General features: G+C 39.6%; 1 protein-coding gene across 1 annotated transcript in view; it reads right to left on the reverse strand.

Annotated features, from left to right (window-relative positions):
* The window catches only part of LOC115041206 (multiple epidermal growth factor-like domains protein 11), a 99,301-nt gene extending 84,903 nt beyond the window's left edge, over positions 1–14,398 (reverse strand). The window contains exons 1-4 of the mRNA XM_029498534.1: positions 14,361–14,398; positions 10,705–10,848; positions 9,799–9,900; positions 4,971–5,071 (exon numbers count right to left, since the gene is read on the reverse strand). Of these exons, the coding sequence (XP_029354394.1) occupies positions 4,971–5,071; positions 9,799–9,900; positions 10,705–10,848; positions 14,361–14,398 (385 nt within the window). The remainder of the gene's footprint in view (positions 1–4,970; positions 5,072–9,798; positions 9,901–10,704; positions 10,849–14,360) is intronic.
* Between the last annotated feature and the right edge of the window lie 3,292 nt (positions 14,399–17,690).

A 17,690-nucleotide genomic window follows, 5' to 3' on the forward strand; every position in this document is an offset into this window, starting at 1 on the left:
AAAAAAAAAAATAATGATGTGAAGTTAGAGAGTGTCAATAAAATATCTTTCTCGTTTTTCATAATATATTTATCTGGACCTCTATCTGTTATATAAACAGTTTCAAAGATGAATCCCATTTTTCAAACAAATCAGAAAAACTACTCAATGCAAGAAGAGAGACAGATTTCCAACCTCATGTGGTGGAAATCTTAATAGACACCGTTGTGACATAGACAGATATAGCCATTATGTTTCCATCACAGTCCTACTCTGCATGTGATTCTTCCTCACTGACTCAAAGGGCCTCAAAAGCCGGACTCTGGTTGACAGAGGTGTTGATTTGAGCTGGAGATATGCTGTTTGTCTCACTCTAAGCCAGGCTAAGCTCTTTTCTGATAAGTCCTAATTGGTCAGTGTGTGGCACTGACAGTGGATAAAGTTATGATTCGGAGCAGTGTGACCCTCTGACCAAAGCAGTGCTGCTTTACCTCTGTGTGTTTATTAACCAGCTGTCATCCTTTATCTTTGTTAGTAACATCCAGAGGCCAGTCTCCATATCAGACGCTACTATTGGCTCCAGTGAATGATGTCACAGCCAATCAGAGTGTCTCATTCAGAGGCCTAGCTGTCAGCTGTCTATACAGTCAAAAAAAAAAAGGGGGATCAATCCTTTATCAATCCTTTTCTGATCTCAGTGAGGAGAAGTTGGTTTGAGTTTATTGACGGATTAAAGACAGAGAGGCAGGGACAACATGATATTTAGAGCATTAGAGCAGATTTTCCGTGATTACTGCTCCAAAAAAAAAAAAAAAAAAGAACCCATGATTACATTAGAAAATTTAAATGCGCTCTTGGACAGCATAAACATGTCAAACTTTGTCTACAATGTTTTATATTTGAAATAAGGAAAATGTTTAATTATCTATTGTCCTGTATTACAACGAACGGTCTTTATTGAGTGGCACATAATTAGTTGAAGTTGTGTTGATTCTGAATATGTGGAGACTTCACAGTTTTAAACATGACAACTTTATAAGGAAAAACACAAAGTGGTGAAAAACCCCAGAATGTGGGTCTAAAAGAGTTACTGAGGTCATAGCGGCTCTGACCTATTCATTTCAATTAGCTTATTGTCGGCTCCTACTGAACCTTTGTAGAGATTCCATCAAGACATTTTTGAGATATCATATTCATGAGGAATGCCTCTGGCCCTGGATATCACCACGGACACACACAATGAGCTGGCCCAAAAGTAAAGAGGACAACAACAGGAGACTTTTTTCTGACACGAATTGGAACGACTTCAAGCTAAGCTCAGAAATGATAAAAGGACTCTTCTGGCTGGAAGTCGGAGAACATCCCAGAGAAGATCAATACAGGGTGGCCAGCTGAACATTTCAGGTCTGGGGAAAACGTGGCAAACGTGACAAACGTGTCCTACATTCTGCACATAACTACACATTTTTCAGAGAGTTTACAAGAGATACAGGGAAACAGGAAATTAAAAATGGGGCCAGGAATCACAGAAAGAGGAATGGCCTCTAATCAACTTAGCAACCCCCTCCTGTTTCCCCTGCCAGAGAGGGGACCTTTCAATTAGCTCAGGCCATGAACACAATACAACAAAAGCCCCGTCTGAGGACATTAATGTTAAGACAACCAGGCAGGCATCTCCTTGGTGGTAGCTTCTGGTCTTCAAACTACTCAGTCAACAGAAGCGCACTTGTGTGTGCGTTTATGTGTGTCATGACACAATAGAATGGGGGGTATTTGTCTATGTCCCTGAGGTGAATCTAATAAAGTTGTTTACAAGCAGATGTTGAATAGAGACCCACAATGTGTTCCCCTTTACCCTCCACAGCCCCTCAGGCAAACCCATTCACCTCTCCTCCATGATGATAAAAGGCAACGCTGCCCTATAGACTTTACCATCTAGGGTGGATAATTGATTTCTCTTGCTGGATCAAGGAGGGTAGACCAGCATGAGATACAGACTGAGCGGGGAGATTCTATTTATTTTTCTCTTATAAAAGCTGACATTTTCTCCTGACACAGACTTTTCACGTTCACCCCTTTGCAGCAATTATCTGAGCCTATGTTTGCTCACAGGTAGAGTTAGCAGACAGTAGAGAAATATAGAGTGTTGTTTTCATCCAAAGACAATTCAAAAAATACACACACTTCTATTAGAGGATGCTCTATTCTCAACGCTACTTCATCCTTGTCACAGGAAATCTAGCTAGTGGTGGAATTTGTTGTTGTCACTTTACAGTGCAAAGGGAATACATTTTGGCCATTTTTAAGTAAGTTAGTAACTAAGTAACTTATCTTAACTGGTTTGAGAGAAGCACAGCCAGATACTGATTTCTGAGCTTCCGCTTTCAAGCTTCCAGTTTGTAATTTGTCCATCGGCCTTCTTGGTTTTTGGAAACCAGCAGAAACCACATTTGGAGGAGAAGGTGGAGCTGAGGAAGACTGATGACTGGATCTGATTGTGTCTTACACTCTAACAACCTCCCTATTACATCTCCTGCTTTATTTTCCTCTGAATTCAAAAATGAATAACATGGTGTATTGAAGAAAACTTGAAGCTAGAGACTGAGAACATAAGACTTCAGTAATATGTCAGTTGTACAACCAGTAAAACCTCAGAAATAGTTAGTTTTACAGCCAGCGGAGGTGAGCTATGCTGTTTTTTGCCTCCTCAAACGAGAGAATCAACTCTTCCTAACAATCATTGGTGTCCATATTGGATGGTGAATTCAGCTGATAAACTCATGAATGAAGTTAGTTTGAGTTTGGATCAGTCTGACTTTTTTGACTGGAGAATTGTTGCTTTACTTTTGTGTGTTTCATCTTTGACATAGTCTCAGGCAATCCTATTGGCTCCAGAGGGCGATGCCACAGCCAATCAGTGTCTCATTCAGAGGACCAACTTTCAGCTGTTCGTACAGTCAAAGAAAAAGGGATCAATCCTCTATTTTTCTGAGCTCAGTAAGAAGTTGGTCTAAGTTTGTTGCTCTGACAGAGTAGAGACAGAGAGACATAGACAATAAGATATTTTGAGCATTAGATACTTTGGAGCTGATTTTTCATCAGTACTGCTCAAAAGAATGAGCAGATCTCATGATCAGATGAGAACAGAGACTTCAAATCACCTTAAGAACAAAACACAAACCAAACTTTCTATATTAAAGTTTGCATTGGCTATCGTGGTTTTATAGGCATTATATCTATAAAACATGGAAACATTAAAAATGATCCCTTCATAAGGAAAAGCTCAAAGGGATGAAAAAGCTGAAATGCCTACATGCAGCCTGTGTCTTTGGATGAGGGATGTGCTGCAGAAGGGAATAAAGGTAGAATCGCATCGCATTCGTTCTCTGAGATTGTACCCGACCAGATGTGGACAGTTATTTCTTTTTATTTAAGTTTTTCTCAGGCTGTGATTGCTCTGAGAAAACAAAGACACTCTGAAAATCACTAATATAGAAAAAAAAAAAAAAAAAGGCAAAAAGTGTTCTTTGGTTGAAACGTGCTCTTGAGGCATTGTTGATGTGTGTCATGCAGACAATGAGCAGATAGCTGAGAAGTGTAACAGTGAAGAATAGAAGCTGAGACCCGGATTAATGGTTAAATGTAAATAGATGTATGTGTCAGATGCGTCAGCTTTTAGTGAACATCCGTCGTCTCTGTTCAGCCTGATAAATCGTTCCTCTTTGACTGGGAGATCACTGTGAGCTTCAAACAAAAATAATTGTGTGGAGAGATACTTTTTTTATCTCAGTGACCAGACTTTCAAAGATCCAGCCCACGCAGCAGCAGAAGCAGCAGCAAATAAACCTAAACACCAGACACATTCTCCTCTTCTGTTGACAAAGACATGTTTTCTATTAAAGAAATACATTTTAGGTTGTTTTTTTTTTGTAACTGATCTGAACATATGAAAAATTGTAGGAAGAATAAGCCATGTCCTGATTTGCCCTGTGTACCACTCACCAGTACAAAAAGATGCTACGGTACAAAAAAAAACATCTCCTCAGAGTGGAGATATCTGATGTGTAACTCCTTATTAGCAGATGCTTTTTGCTTGCAGTTTGTTTGAGGTTGTGCTTGAGACATTCTTCTTTTTTTTTTTTTTTTCCTCTTTCTGAATACGTGTATTTCAAAGCTCTCTGTGGCCAGACTGTAAGTAGAGATAGATCCACAGCTGGATTGATCTAACTTTGACAGCTCCAACAACAGATATGGATAACTGCCTGGCGCAAAGTGAAAAGATAACGATGAGATTGAATCCCTATACCACAGGATTCACTCCAATTTTAACAAGCCTGGGTAGTTTGTGTGTATGAAGTGGAAAAAGTTTGAAAATAACAATGCAGATGACAGGAAAAGGATTTTGTTTGTGGTAGAGAGCAATGCAGAGCCCATGTTCCCCTCGTGGTGGGAATCTTTCATATCCAGCTGTATTTTTCCGTCTAATAGGAAGCAGCAGAGTGGGATTTGGTTCTATTGCCACTTGTTCAAACCCGAACCGAGCGGTTACCGGTTAGCTCGTATCGAGGAGCACTGCATTTACAAACCTCTTTTAGTCACTTGTAGGTCAGGCCTGTCTGTTGTGTTGTGTTGTGTGTCATCAATCAACTTAAAATCAAATGCGCAAATAACTTCCACTGCGACTGTATGTGAAACAAACACACGCTATCTGCTGGTAGAAATTGTAATCTGTGATTTTCCCACTTTAAAATACGACAGCTTGACTTATGTTTCGCATTTTCTTTAAGTTTTGCTCTTAAAGCTACAGCTTTAAACAGTTTTTAACAGTGTGTCATTTATTGATATCCTTCATTGTCGACTTCCAGAAGCCCAAAACTGATATATTAGTTTTAATCCTAATTTTAACCCTCTTAAACTCACATGCATGTAACATTTCCAAATATCATGTTGTCTTTAGAACGTTACTGAGGAGTTGACTTAACACAACTTACGAACACACAGGTCTCCACTTTCATAGAAGCCTGGGCAGCACTGAGAGCGTCGCCTGTACATGGTCCTCACTCCTCTCCTGTAGGCTGTTTTATAACTGATCCTGTATGAGAGAGAGAGGGAATGTTACAGCCTGCAGGTAGAGTACCATGTGGTCTTTGATAATAAATCAACACTGCAAAATTATCAAAGGTCTCAGTCCACAGACAAATCCTCACAGTCTGTATTCAGAAAAAGACCCTTAAAACCACCTGCCAGGGCTTCATGATCTGTGTGATATCACAACAAATTAGGAACAACCCTAAGCCATGCCCCTAAGCCGAGCCAACCTGGACCCACCATCCGATCTTGCAGAATTTGGTTTCTCTGTCACTCATTTGGACTCAGAGATACTCAGATCCTCTATCCTGATTGGCTGTCTGACATGTTGTTACTAAGGCTCCAGAGAGACCCTGGAGAGAGGAGAAAACCACCATGAGATGGCCTTTGGTTCTTCCCATAGTTTGACTTATAGTTTGAAGCAAGTCTATCTTCTTATGGATATCAGCGCTTCTGTATAAACCACAGAAGAAGTTAAAATATGGACCCTTGGCTATATTGCAAAAAAATAAATAAATTTCTACATAATAATTAAACTTCATATCTTTTCACACTGATTTCACAAAACTGAATGTATTTGTGTAACTCCAATTTGCGTAACACGAGACTGATTACATGGATCAAACTCTGATTTTCAGAATAAGGCTATTCAAGAGCACCAGCATCTAAACATGTGTTCACACTGCTCCATTTCTGAAAGACTAGAAACACTTAAAACAGTGAAGAGAGATTTTCCAACCCACACAAAGACGCTGGTGTTTTCTGACATCTCAGTGTAAGATCAATGACTCCTCTCAGCTGAGGGAGCTAAACTGGTAGCTATAAAGCGTAATGTGGTCATTAAAGTCACCACGCCATCAGTCCCTCATCAGAATGAGCACTCAGGCAGCTTAACTGTCAGTGCTGGGTGGCAGACAGCTCTATGTCTGACACCCTCCCATCCACAGCAACAGCACAGGAGACCAACCTGTAACAAATGAGGTGACAGGTCGTCTGTCGGCAGGTTATTCGGACCTCAGTGTTAGGTTGCGTTAAAAGGTGACATCTAGTGGTCCTAGTAATGATGACAGAACCAAAGGGAAAAGTGCGGTAACAGTTTGCGGAGGAACAAAGTCTATGTCAGGACCAGGTTGGGTTGGTTGGATTGGTCAACAGGGGACAAAGCACGACACCCAGCAGGGCTCCTCGCTTTAAATGGACAAAAAAACTGAATACTAATCGCTAACTTAAAACAAAACAAAACACATGAAGATGGCAGAGGAGAAGAGTATTATTTATTTAATATTTATGACCAAGCACTTTATAATTGTATCCATGACAACCAAGGTCCAGTGAGCCAGTTGCAATCAAGGGAGTGGATTCAATTGTTCTGCCCGTTCAGAGTAAACTGTGAACTCTCCATGATATCTGCCATTGGTTCTTATTTGAGCTAGAAGTAGGGCCTTCTCCTTAGGCGTTAATACAATCTGATTTCATTCAACAACCAGTGGAGTCACCTTCTTATGGTCTTATGGTTTAAGGCTTTTAAGGATTAGCTTCAGTTTTCACACTCAGAGTCTACGTCCACTTGTATTCACAGTCTATGGTGATGAATCCACACTTGTGTTTACAGTCTAATAATTTTTCCTAAAAGCTTGCTTTGGATGTAAATGCTTAGTAAAACCCAGATTTATTTGACAGAACAGAGAACAGTATATATCAATCTTACACATCAATTATAAGCAAATGTTAAAATGTAGATGTGAACAGATGGAAGTGTTGCAAGTTTGGTAACAACATGTAAAACCTCACATAAGTAGAGGCTGCTGTATAACCAGGTTGAATAGCACTATTGTAAAGTAGGTTTCATGGCAAAACATAATTGCTGACAAACACTGTTAATCGATCAACACTTGCTGCGCACACTAAATCAAACATTTATCAAACGTCCGCATGCTGCTCATAAATGCTAATTAGCAGGGCAAAGTAAAGATTACCCAAAACACATCAGTCTAGGTCACTGCGGCTCATTACTCTGGCTGTGAAAGCTGGTGTCATGGCTGTTCAGTCTTGACTCAAGAACATTAAACACCTGAATAACATGGATGAGCACAGGTTTGACAATATGCTGATCGGAGCGATAACGTGGTTACTGTCTGCAGTAATTGGTGCAACAGCTTGGAAGTTGTTGGAGGCATAAGAGTGCCACAAAAAAGTAAATGAACAAAAAGCAGGACGACATAAAATTATACAAATTGGAAACAGAAGAAATTAAAAGAATAAAAATTTGTTTTCCCTTATTGTCTTTTCCTCTCCCTCGAATGCCAAGCTGTCAAATCAACTGGCTTCGTGCCGGCTTTCCGGCTTCGAAGGATGCTTTTAAGCAGTAGATGCAGACTCTCGCATGCAGAGCATGAATGTGAGTGAGGTAGAAAGAATGAGAAAATGTCCATCAATCACATGACCGTTCACTCCAAGTGGGTGAAAATGGGGAGCAGATTGTCGGCAGTCGAGTTGAACTACATCACACTGCTACAGAGACAACAAGGCCACTAAGCTTTTAATTCATCCTCCATGTTGTTCCACTGCTGTTAATCCAGACTGACAAAATCCAGGGACTGTGTCATCATCTCAAATGGTCTCCACCTCTCAGACTACAACAAAATCCAGAGTTTTCAAAATGAAAGCGATCATGGGAGTCTGAGGAGCAGGCCTTAAGCATTTACTAAAACTGTAAAAAAAAAATCTGTAAAATGTTACTTGGTTCAGTCATTGATTAATTGATTATTCAATAAACAGAAACTTAATCAACAATGATTCAACTTATTTCCTTAAAGAGCATCCTGATCACACCAATGCGTCTACATGTTATATAAATGTGACATCTGCATTCATACATGCATTCAGTTAAATTCAGCCATTGTTTGAGCATTTATGTGAAGTAACATTGTGAAGCGCTGTCTATATAGTGACAGGGAAAATGAGAAATAAATAATTAAATGTTTCATGAATTCATTCAAATATATAATACAAAATATATATACAATTATTTCACAATTTAATTAATTATTTAATGGTCCTGCTTCATTAATTTATTTTATATGTCAAACTCACCCACCAAAGTCAGTGGACGGGGCTAATCGGGGCGAATCGAGTCTAATCGATTGCTTTAGCTTGAAGCCTGGAAGTCCTTGAAAACATGGCGGCTACTGAAGCTGTGCTGGTGAAAAACATTTTAGACCTTGAAGACTATGTGGAAGCAGGACCTGCTGACCCAGAGCATGTAGCGTGTAATTTTTTGGAGTATTTTGGGTTTTTTTTTTTCTTTTTTTTATTTCATCCCAAAGTTTTTTAAGAGCTGATATCTAAAGTCCATTGTCGGTTGTTTCATAAGTCTTGAGCAACGTTTTTCCAAGTTCAGAACTGATGTAACAATGATGTGTGGTGAGAGCAGGTCTGATATATTAGAGGTAATTTGGTCATTAGTTTAAGAGTGCTTTGTAAATGAATATATATCAGTGTTGATTTAATCTCATAAGGAGAGTAGACCAGCCAACCTTTTCATACGGTGCAGTGATGGGTACTCTAGGTGTCCCCTGAAATAAATCTAAGAGCTGAGTGATATACAGCATCTCATGCTTTATGGCTGGTGACAGCAGCATGTCTATATATTTTATCACCATGGTCCAGTGCAGTTTGTGATCTTGATTCATTAACAAAATCACTTACTGGTCTCAATCCAGTTCTCAGGTCTTTGCACTTTACTTATTGTCAACAAGGCACTAGATGGTTTTGGCAAGAAGTATATTTTGGAAAAAAGTGTAAATATTAGGGCTGTCAAACGATTAAAATGTTTTAATTTGATTAATCACAAGGGAGCTGTGGATTAATCATGATTAATAACCATTTCTAAAGATGACAGAAAAATTCATATTTTCTCTGTATGCTTTCGGAACATAAAGATAAATGACAGGAAGTGCATATGTATGTTTCCCATTTGTTTTTTATTCATGCCAAATCCAAATATAGAGCCATTGCTCATTGTGTTACATCTATAATATATAATGTATCTTGATTAGGAATCAAAAATAACTTACTTATTTGCCTTTCAGATTTATTTCAAATCCAAACAAGTGCAATTGGCCTGAGAGAATATTATGTTTGCTTCAGAAAAATTGCTTGCCTTGAGGATGAACTATCAAGCTTTTTGGTTACGCTTTACACAAGCATCAGAAGCCAATCGTTGCCGCTCACCCCCAGCGTCAGGAAGGAGGAAACTACCGGCAGCTAGACGGCAAGTTAAGGGTGCAGTGAAGGGACAAAATAGCACCATTTGATTAATGCAAAAGCAAAACAAAACAAAAATTTTGTGAGTTGTGGCCTTTTTATAGATCGCAATAAACCTGTTCAAGCTATAAGCCCTAGTAGATCTGTGGGTTGACCAGGTCTCTAAGATCTGTTTTCATATCAAATCAAATCCGCTCAAACTGTAGCTGACTTTAAATAGAAACCAAAACTGCCTTCATTTGAAATTTTATTCTTGTTCTGAAATTGAATATTATCTGTGAACATTTGTTTTTAAACTGTTTCCTAATTTTGCTTTTCATCTCTACCTTTATGCTTCATTTTTTAATGAAACACCTTTGCTGTTCAGATAAACCTGCCTCACCTAGTTGTAAGAAAAATCATGATGAAAACAATCAGTACATGCTTCAGTGGAAGATGTGTCTGCGTCAGTGTCTGCGTCCATACCTGTGCCTGGTGCATTTAAACCAGTTGAGGATGTCGGTGCAGCGGGTGTAATACACCTGGTCGAACGGATGAGCATAAGACTCCTGCACAGTCACTGCATAGCTACAGAGACAGGACAAAAAAAAAAAAAAAAACACAGGTCGATAGGAACACAAGAGAATTATCTGTATTTTAAATACATTTCTGATTTATTTTTGACAATAAATTATTTTTTTTATTTCATATATTTATTAGCCATTAGTAAACACTGTTTCTATAAGCTGTATTTTCTTCCATTCAATCACAACATAGAATGGTGGCTTTGAGCCAATCACCCGTAAGATATAAACCTCATCCAGATATAGGATATAGGATTTCTGGGGTGTCCTGGTAAAACATGTAGCAGCCAAATGTATCATAACTGTAAACATATATAGACAGGGTATTCTGTTGTCCTATCATGTGTCTCACCTGCTCTAATTCTAATTCTGCAAACTGTCTATTTCTGTCCTTGTCAATTTCATTTTCCAGTTGCAGTAGCCATTTGACACTGACAGCTGGTTTTTGAGTCTTTAGCCAGAAGTAGAGACTGTAATGGCCAAAGATAAAACTCCATTCCCACAATTCCCACTGATTACACAGAGATCATTGATCACAGCACCTGCTTTTATAACTGCTCTCAGAAGAAATGACATTCGGCTTTTACTCCACAAGGACACTAGCGCCAAGTGGTGAGACCACTCAAGCAGTCACATTAGTATCGGCCTGAATTTACAGCCTTGTGTTTCCCAAGAGTAAACCTTTTCCTTCTTGCTTTTGATTATTGGCATCCCTCAGTCGTGATTTGTGGCAGGAATAACATTAGTTCATGACACAAATTTGAGCTGCATTATTTCACTGTGAAAATACTCGCTTGAGGAAACTGACCTTTCCCAGTGGCTGCACACGTTGGGGTCATCAGGGTTGAGGGGCCACACCAGAGGGATGAAGCCTGATAGGAAGAGCCACAGCAGAGCCTGGGGGCGAAGCCTGCTGCCACCCATTGTCTTCCTCCGGGTGTCCTTGGGGAAGCTGAGAATGACAGGCAGTCAAAAGATTTGACCTTTGAAAGGGGATGGAAAGATTATCAAAGCCCTAAAATAAACACTTAAAGGATAAAAGCAAGTGTTTATCTTCAATATCCAAATATTTCAAGATGAAGAACGTAAAAAAAAAAAATTAAAATCAATGGTTAAATTTTTGTGAAGGAAAGTTTATTTACTGTATTTATAATACATGTGTTTATTTTCGTCTGGTCCAATACATGCCAGTTTCATGAGGTAGTGCTACACTACTGTAGCACTACTATAGAAGTTTCCTTTGATAAGTGAGGAATGTTACAGAGTCTATTTATATGATACTTTTCACAGAAACAACTCGCAAAGTTCTACACAGTCAAAATAAATAACACAAGAAATAAAAGCAAAGTAAAAACATTAAGTAAAGCAAGAAAGCAGAACAAGGACTATGTGATACCTCAAAGTCTGTCTGATAAATATTGTACTTTATACAATTTCTGTATTAAAAACTGCTTTTATGATGAATATTTTATCGTCAATAAGAAAGTTGTAAAACTATGTAATTTGATCAAGCGGAAGTTCCCATGTCCAGCTCAGTTCCTTCTTTAGACAATCAATAAAAGTGGACATGGACTCTGTGGCTAAAATGTAATCCGATGATAATGACCATCAGGGTTGATTCCCACCAGGCTCAGATTATCCTGAAGTCTGCAGGAAAATGGCTGTACTTCTCAGTTGATGTATTAGCCTAATAAAGGTTTTCCTGGTGACTTCATGGTCTTATTATCTCACAACTCAAATTTAACTTGTGGACCTTATGTAGGGACCCTGCAGGACCCTGATGTTGGAAGGGGATAGATGAGATACCAGATTCATATCAGCTACACATAATCCCAACAGAAAATGGTCTCAGACTTTTGGTCCACACCAAATATACATTCTCCAATTCATTCTCCAATAGAGTTGAGGCAAAAATCTCTAAAGAACTATTACATTTCTTCAGTATTTAATGTTAATATGTAAATTTTTCACAAATCATACAGCCGCAATTCAATTAAATCTGATATTTCATTCATCCATTGAAGCTCAGCTGAGTTGATTCTGTGCCCTCCCCACACCAAAAGCAGAGTCAGAAATGCCTGCTCTGCCTCTGCTGGACCTAAAACCCGCAATCTCTTCCAAAATAAAGGTTTTGATAACATTGGAATTTTTAAACACCTGTCACACTTTAACAGATCCAAAGTTGCATGAGAGAAAATGTCCACCTCTTTACTGCCTTTTTTTTTCCTCGGTTAGCATGCAGAGCTGTACTGCAGGAAAAAAAAAAATGAAGTTACTGCAATTCACAAGTGCCACACACAAGAGAACAGAGATGAAAATTAATCAGTGGGACTAATGAAATAAAACTGATACATGCAGCAATTTTAAAAACAACAACAGCCAGCTGTATCGCTGTCATGTCATCACAAAAAAAGCAACAGCGAAAGCAACAACTAGGCTGTAATTGTGGAGATTTCTTTAAACGCAAAGACCTGTTTCACAATGCATAGAAATATTTTGGTTGGTCCACTGTTATTTTCCATCAAGTGCAGACAGTGGCTGAATAGACGTCAGGAGGAGACACTGCTGAAAAAATGAAATCTCCTGTGCTTTATCCAAAAAAAAAAAGAAAGAGAGAGAGAGAGGGGAAAAAAAAAAAAAGAAAACAAAATAGCAGGGCACACATGTACTGCTGAGAAAGCAATCAGGAAACTCAGCCTTGCAAGCATCCACTCATTGTGGGGCTGTGTACATGACCAATCTTGTTTCCAAAAACAAATAAATAAATAAATCATTCACTGCTCTATATTAACAATAGGTACAAGAATAAAAGCAGCCCCAGGCTAGCATCAGTCTAAACTTAAACTGGCATTTTTTAAGAAATGGTCAAACCTGCCAAATCTCAGCAGAAGGAATGTAGGTGCTGTTATTTTCGCTCGTATTACCACCACCTCTGGGACCGTAAGCCAAAACGGAGAATTAGGGTGGCACAAACGGTAATGGCTTACAAAATCTTAACTACAGATTTATTAAGGTTTCTTTTTCTCTTTTTTGCATCAGTCTGAATCAAAAGCGGCCAGAAAAGAATGATTTCTCCGCTGAGGCGCCCACGTCTTCAAAATGTTAGTCCAACCAATGCTACCTGGGCGTGCTGTGGGCCTGACAGTGACTGAGGACTCGACAGTGGACCTATTCCTCATGCCGTCAGGCCATCTCTGCACCACACACACACACACACACACACACACAGGCGCTGACAGCTCTGGAAAATCATGGTGATGATGAATAGACCCCTGAATGACAGAGGAGGTGCGAGCCAAACTCTCCCGCCCACATACTGTCCAGTAAAGTTGATGTTCGTTTGTGGACAACCAATGGTGTGCTCTCATTCGGTGTAATATGAGCGGACACAAAGTCAAGATGGGGTTATTTTTTAGTTGCTTGTTTTTCCTGACACATTTAAAATTCAGGTGAAGTACATGGGCTCCGCAAGACGAATCGACAGCGATGATGAGTTTGAAATGAACGACTTACGCACTGACAAAACAGTGATAATGATGATAATCACATAGTTAAGCCAAGAAAGACGGATGTGTGCAAGTGTGATGAGTGAGTCAAAGTTGGTCAAGCATGAAAGCTGAATGTTGTGATGTTGTTCATTAATGCACACATTTTATAAATTTATCGGATCCTGGATCACCAAATTTTGCTATTTTTACCCAGGGCCATAGATGTTTTGGGTTATCAGGTCCCAGTTTTTATCCGAGTACATCCCAGAACAGATCAGCCCTCTTGATCCACAGCCTCCTTGAATCTCTTCTTGCAGCCTCGATAACGCTCTCTGTGGATCTTCTCTCCTACGACCTCTGATTCCAAGGAGATGAAGGGACTGATGTTCATGCTTTCTTGCAAAGTCCCTGCAGCCTATCTCAATGCCCCCTATATTCCTCTATTACTTTTGGGTATTTGGACGGTGGCCTTCAGAAACAGTCCGTTGTTAAGGCTCGCCAACATGATCCTGAATCCAAGGCAACCTTCAGCTGCCAGTCGTGGGCTGAGATAGCAACCCAGTCACAGCTCTCAGCTCCGGCTTCAGCTTTCACCTCACACCCTGACAAAGGTTATGGTTGTGAGGGTATTTTTCAATGTAAAAAATGCTTACAGTATTCAACGCACATGAAAATTTGTTCTGTCATGAGACAAAACTGTTGTAGAGACAGAAATAAAGACACTAAGCCGGTTAGCCATTCATCCATCTTCTACCTCTTTTCTGTTTAATGGTCGCCGGGCTGCTGGAGCCAATCCCAGCCAACGTTCCGGGCGAGGGGCGGGGTCACCCTGGACAGGTCGCCAGTCCATCACGGGGCCAACACACAGAGACAGACAGAGACCAACAACCACTCACACTCAGACCTACAGTCAATTTAGTGTCACCAGCTAACATACACACACATGTCTTTGGATGGTGGGAGGAAACCGGAGTACCCGGAGGAACCCACGCTAAGCAGGTTATCATGAGCCATAATCGTAGAGGAGTTTGAGTGGATAGGAACATGAGGCATTACAGTCAGCAAAGTAAAAGCCATGCTAGACTGATCTGTATTACTTTGTACTTTTATGACCCCGAAATTAATTCAAAGAGTCATACAATTAATGTTCAAGAGGAGAACCTCCAACTTCTGGTCAGGGTTGAACAAATTTACCTTTCATATCACAGTGAGCCTTTTGTCAAGGAAACTTCAAAGGTACTGTGTCAAAAGTAAAAAAAGACATACCATATATAACCTGGATTATACAACTAGTATCAACATAATAATCCCTACAGTTAGGGTTAGTTTTTTACCGAAATGTCTTATTTCACTGCTAAAATTTTAAAGTCCATCTCAGGTGATCAGACCACAAGCATTCCCATCCATCCCTTGATGGTGATGGTGGCTGAGGGTGACGTGCTCTACGTCAGGCTGATCAGTCACAACACCGTTCCATCATGAACAACAAAGGTTTTACTTTTTCAGTGCTCTAAAATTGTAATCCACTGTGGTGATGTGTAGAATGTGTGGAGAGCCCGCTCTCTCTTGCCTTCAGCCATGAGTTTCCAGATGCTTTCATTGATCATGAAAAGTATACTGTTATCTTTATCAGTTTCCAATGGAAGATCCAGAGTCCGTTAGAAATTTGTCAGTTGAAGATTTGAGGTATTTCTTAAGTTTCAACACTGCTGCAGGTCCATCACCGTTGATATTTACATTTGTATAAAATCTGATATTTATGGTGATAAAGTCAACCCAAACTGACATCTCCCATTGGTTTTTGAACTTCAATTCTCACAAGAGAATAAAAACCGCCAAAAAAAAACCTCAAAATCTTTAGCCTGAAGAGCTACTGCGAAAGAAATACGTTTACACAAGGAAACAAAAACATATTGAAAGACCAAGCATGCGGTAGCTTATCTCCAGCTAAATAAGAGTGTTGAATCGTAATCTCTTGTGACACTGAACTGTGTCACGGGGGGGAAGAAAAAACCCAGAGAAAGATGAAGGTGAGACTGCACCTTGGGACTCCTGTGTTTAAGACAAAAAGAACCCACAGATGTATTTATCGCTCACTGAACCTGCCATCAACACCAAGACAAGGGTGAGTTCCACTGCCGGGAAGATGGAGAAAACAGTTAATTAAACAATGAAAACAAAGGAAACATACATCCGTGTTTTGTTTTCTCGGCACTGCTCCCATTTCTCATCCCACACACACATTCAAGCTTTCTCCTTCTCATCACCTTCTCGTAAGATGCACCCAAGGATACAAAAATTGCAGAGAAATCATTTCCTCAAATTAATTCAATTTCAGCACAAACAGGTAGAGGCTCCCATCTGATATTCCCTAGGATTAAACCCAGAGATAACTCAGAGCCATCAAACATTCAGTCAGCAGTGCTTTTACCTGAGCTCTGCCATATTTTATCACTGTGGTTCACGAGGAATAATAAGTGTCCGAAGGACAGAACTACAGAGCTCTTTCAGTAATGATTTTGTGTGACTGTACGGTACATGTCCCTTTGTAGCCTGTATGTGCAGGCTGTGTTCAGCGTTCCACTGGCTCTTTCTCATAAGCAGCAACTCACAGTGACAGCAAATCAATAAAAACACTGTTATTGTTAGTCAAACAATATTTCTCCAGTTCTGATGAATGTCTCAGCGTCAGGGTTTTGCAGTACAGAGCTGTCAGACAGTGAGCTTTGGCAGAGCTGCCAAGATGTGGCACAGACACTGGTAATATGAGTTTATAGGGGAAGGGGGTATGATGTATTATGGAGACATAGTCTGCAGATAAAATAACTCTATTAAAATGAACCTTCAGGAAACAGTCGGACTACTTGTTCCAGATTGTGTACAACTCAATGTATTTTCACAAAGGATTATATCTGGACAAAATGTTTTTCTCTTTCCCCTAAATCAGTATGTTCCACAAGTGCTTCAACCCTGATATTCTTTTTCTGCAAGACAGAAAATCCAATTCTTTTTACAGGAAGACTTCAGTAATCCGTTTACCAGCTGTAACTGTAAACTGAAATACTTTTCATCCATAAAGCCCTGATTGGACATTATATATAGCCCGGACTGGACCACTGGACCAAAGCTAGCGCAATCTGCTATCTTACGCTACCCATCCTGCAGATGCAGGCTGAATTTGGAGAGCCTTTTTTCTTTTTACAAACATGGAAGCTGCACATTTGATATATGGTTTGTGATTGTGTGAGATGACAAGCAGTTTATACCTGGAAAGACTGAGATTTTGCAGGAATAACAGAGAATATGTGTTTGATGCGATATGGGATCCCTGCACTGAAAGTCAAATTTTAACCACCAAGCTGTGTTTTCCTGTCCTCCCTTTTCTTTTCCTTTCATGTAACATGTTAATCTAACTTTGTACGTTGTATTGGAGCGCTTGTACATGAATCCATTATCTATCCTCCTTCTCTGTGCAGACTCACCTTGTACCTGTGGACTACTGTTGTTTAATGCGATGTGATTGTTTGTAGGTATTTTTCCATTCTACTGATCCACTGTTGTATATTTGTGTTCTGTCTATGCAGAAAAAATGATTAACATTGTCATGGCACACGTTCTGTAGCCTTTAAATGGATTCCTCAGCCTGACTGGACCTTGTGGCAGTCTGTTATTGTGTAAAATGTGTTCTTGTTGGTTGGTTAGGATCACTGCAGGTTAGCGCAGTATGCCTTCATTCTCCATGCGGTCGGGCAGAAAGCTCCTTTCGTCTTTTTCTTCACCTGTGTACCTGAGAGAGCCTTCGCTTGTAAGTTATTTCTATTGTGCTTTGTGCAAATGGGCATATAAATTATTTTCAACTCATAGGTTTGGATTGAAAATATGTTGTGACAATTGGCTCTGTTTAAAAATGCTGTGTTTGTACATGCTAATGCCAAAACTGCTAAGCTGAGCTAAATGTTGCTTATCCTAATCGTATGCATGTTGAGGCTATTTGTAAGCAATGCAGATTCATTTTGTGTTGTATTTTGGACAGTTTTTAACTAAATCATTGTATGCTTTGTGTTTATTTCAGTTTTAAGAAAAAAGGATTGAAAGAGGAGGAAAAAAAGGACTCAGTAAAGAAGTTTAAACTTTATTCCTGTGTCTGGCTTTCTCTGAATCCTGCTCTTAGCTATCTGTCTCAGGGACAGAATAAACATAGTTATTAAAAAAAAAATAATAATACCTGCTAACGCTGGGCTTTTGTCAGCAATGGAAAAGGGCTGTAATCATTTTGGCATTTATCGGCTCCAGCACCACTCTATCC

The sequence above is a fragment of the Echeneis naucrates genome, chromosome 3 (genome assembly GCF_900963305.1).
Source record: "Echeneis naucrates chromosome 3, fEcheNa1.1, whole genome shotgun sequence".
NCBI lineage: Eukaryota > Metazoa > Chordata > Actinopteri > Carangiformes > Echeneidae > Echeneis > Echeneis naucrates.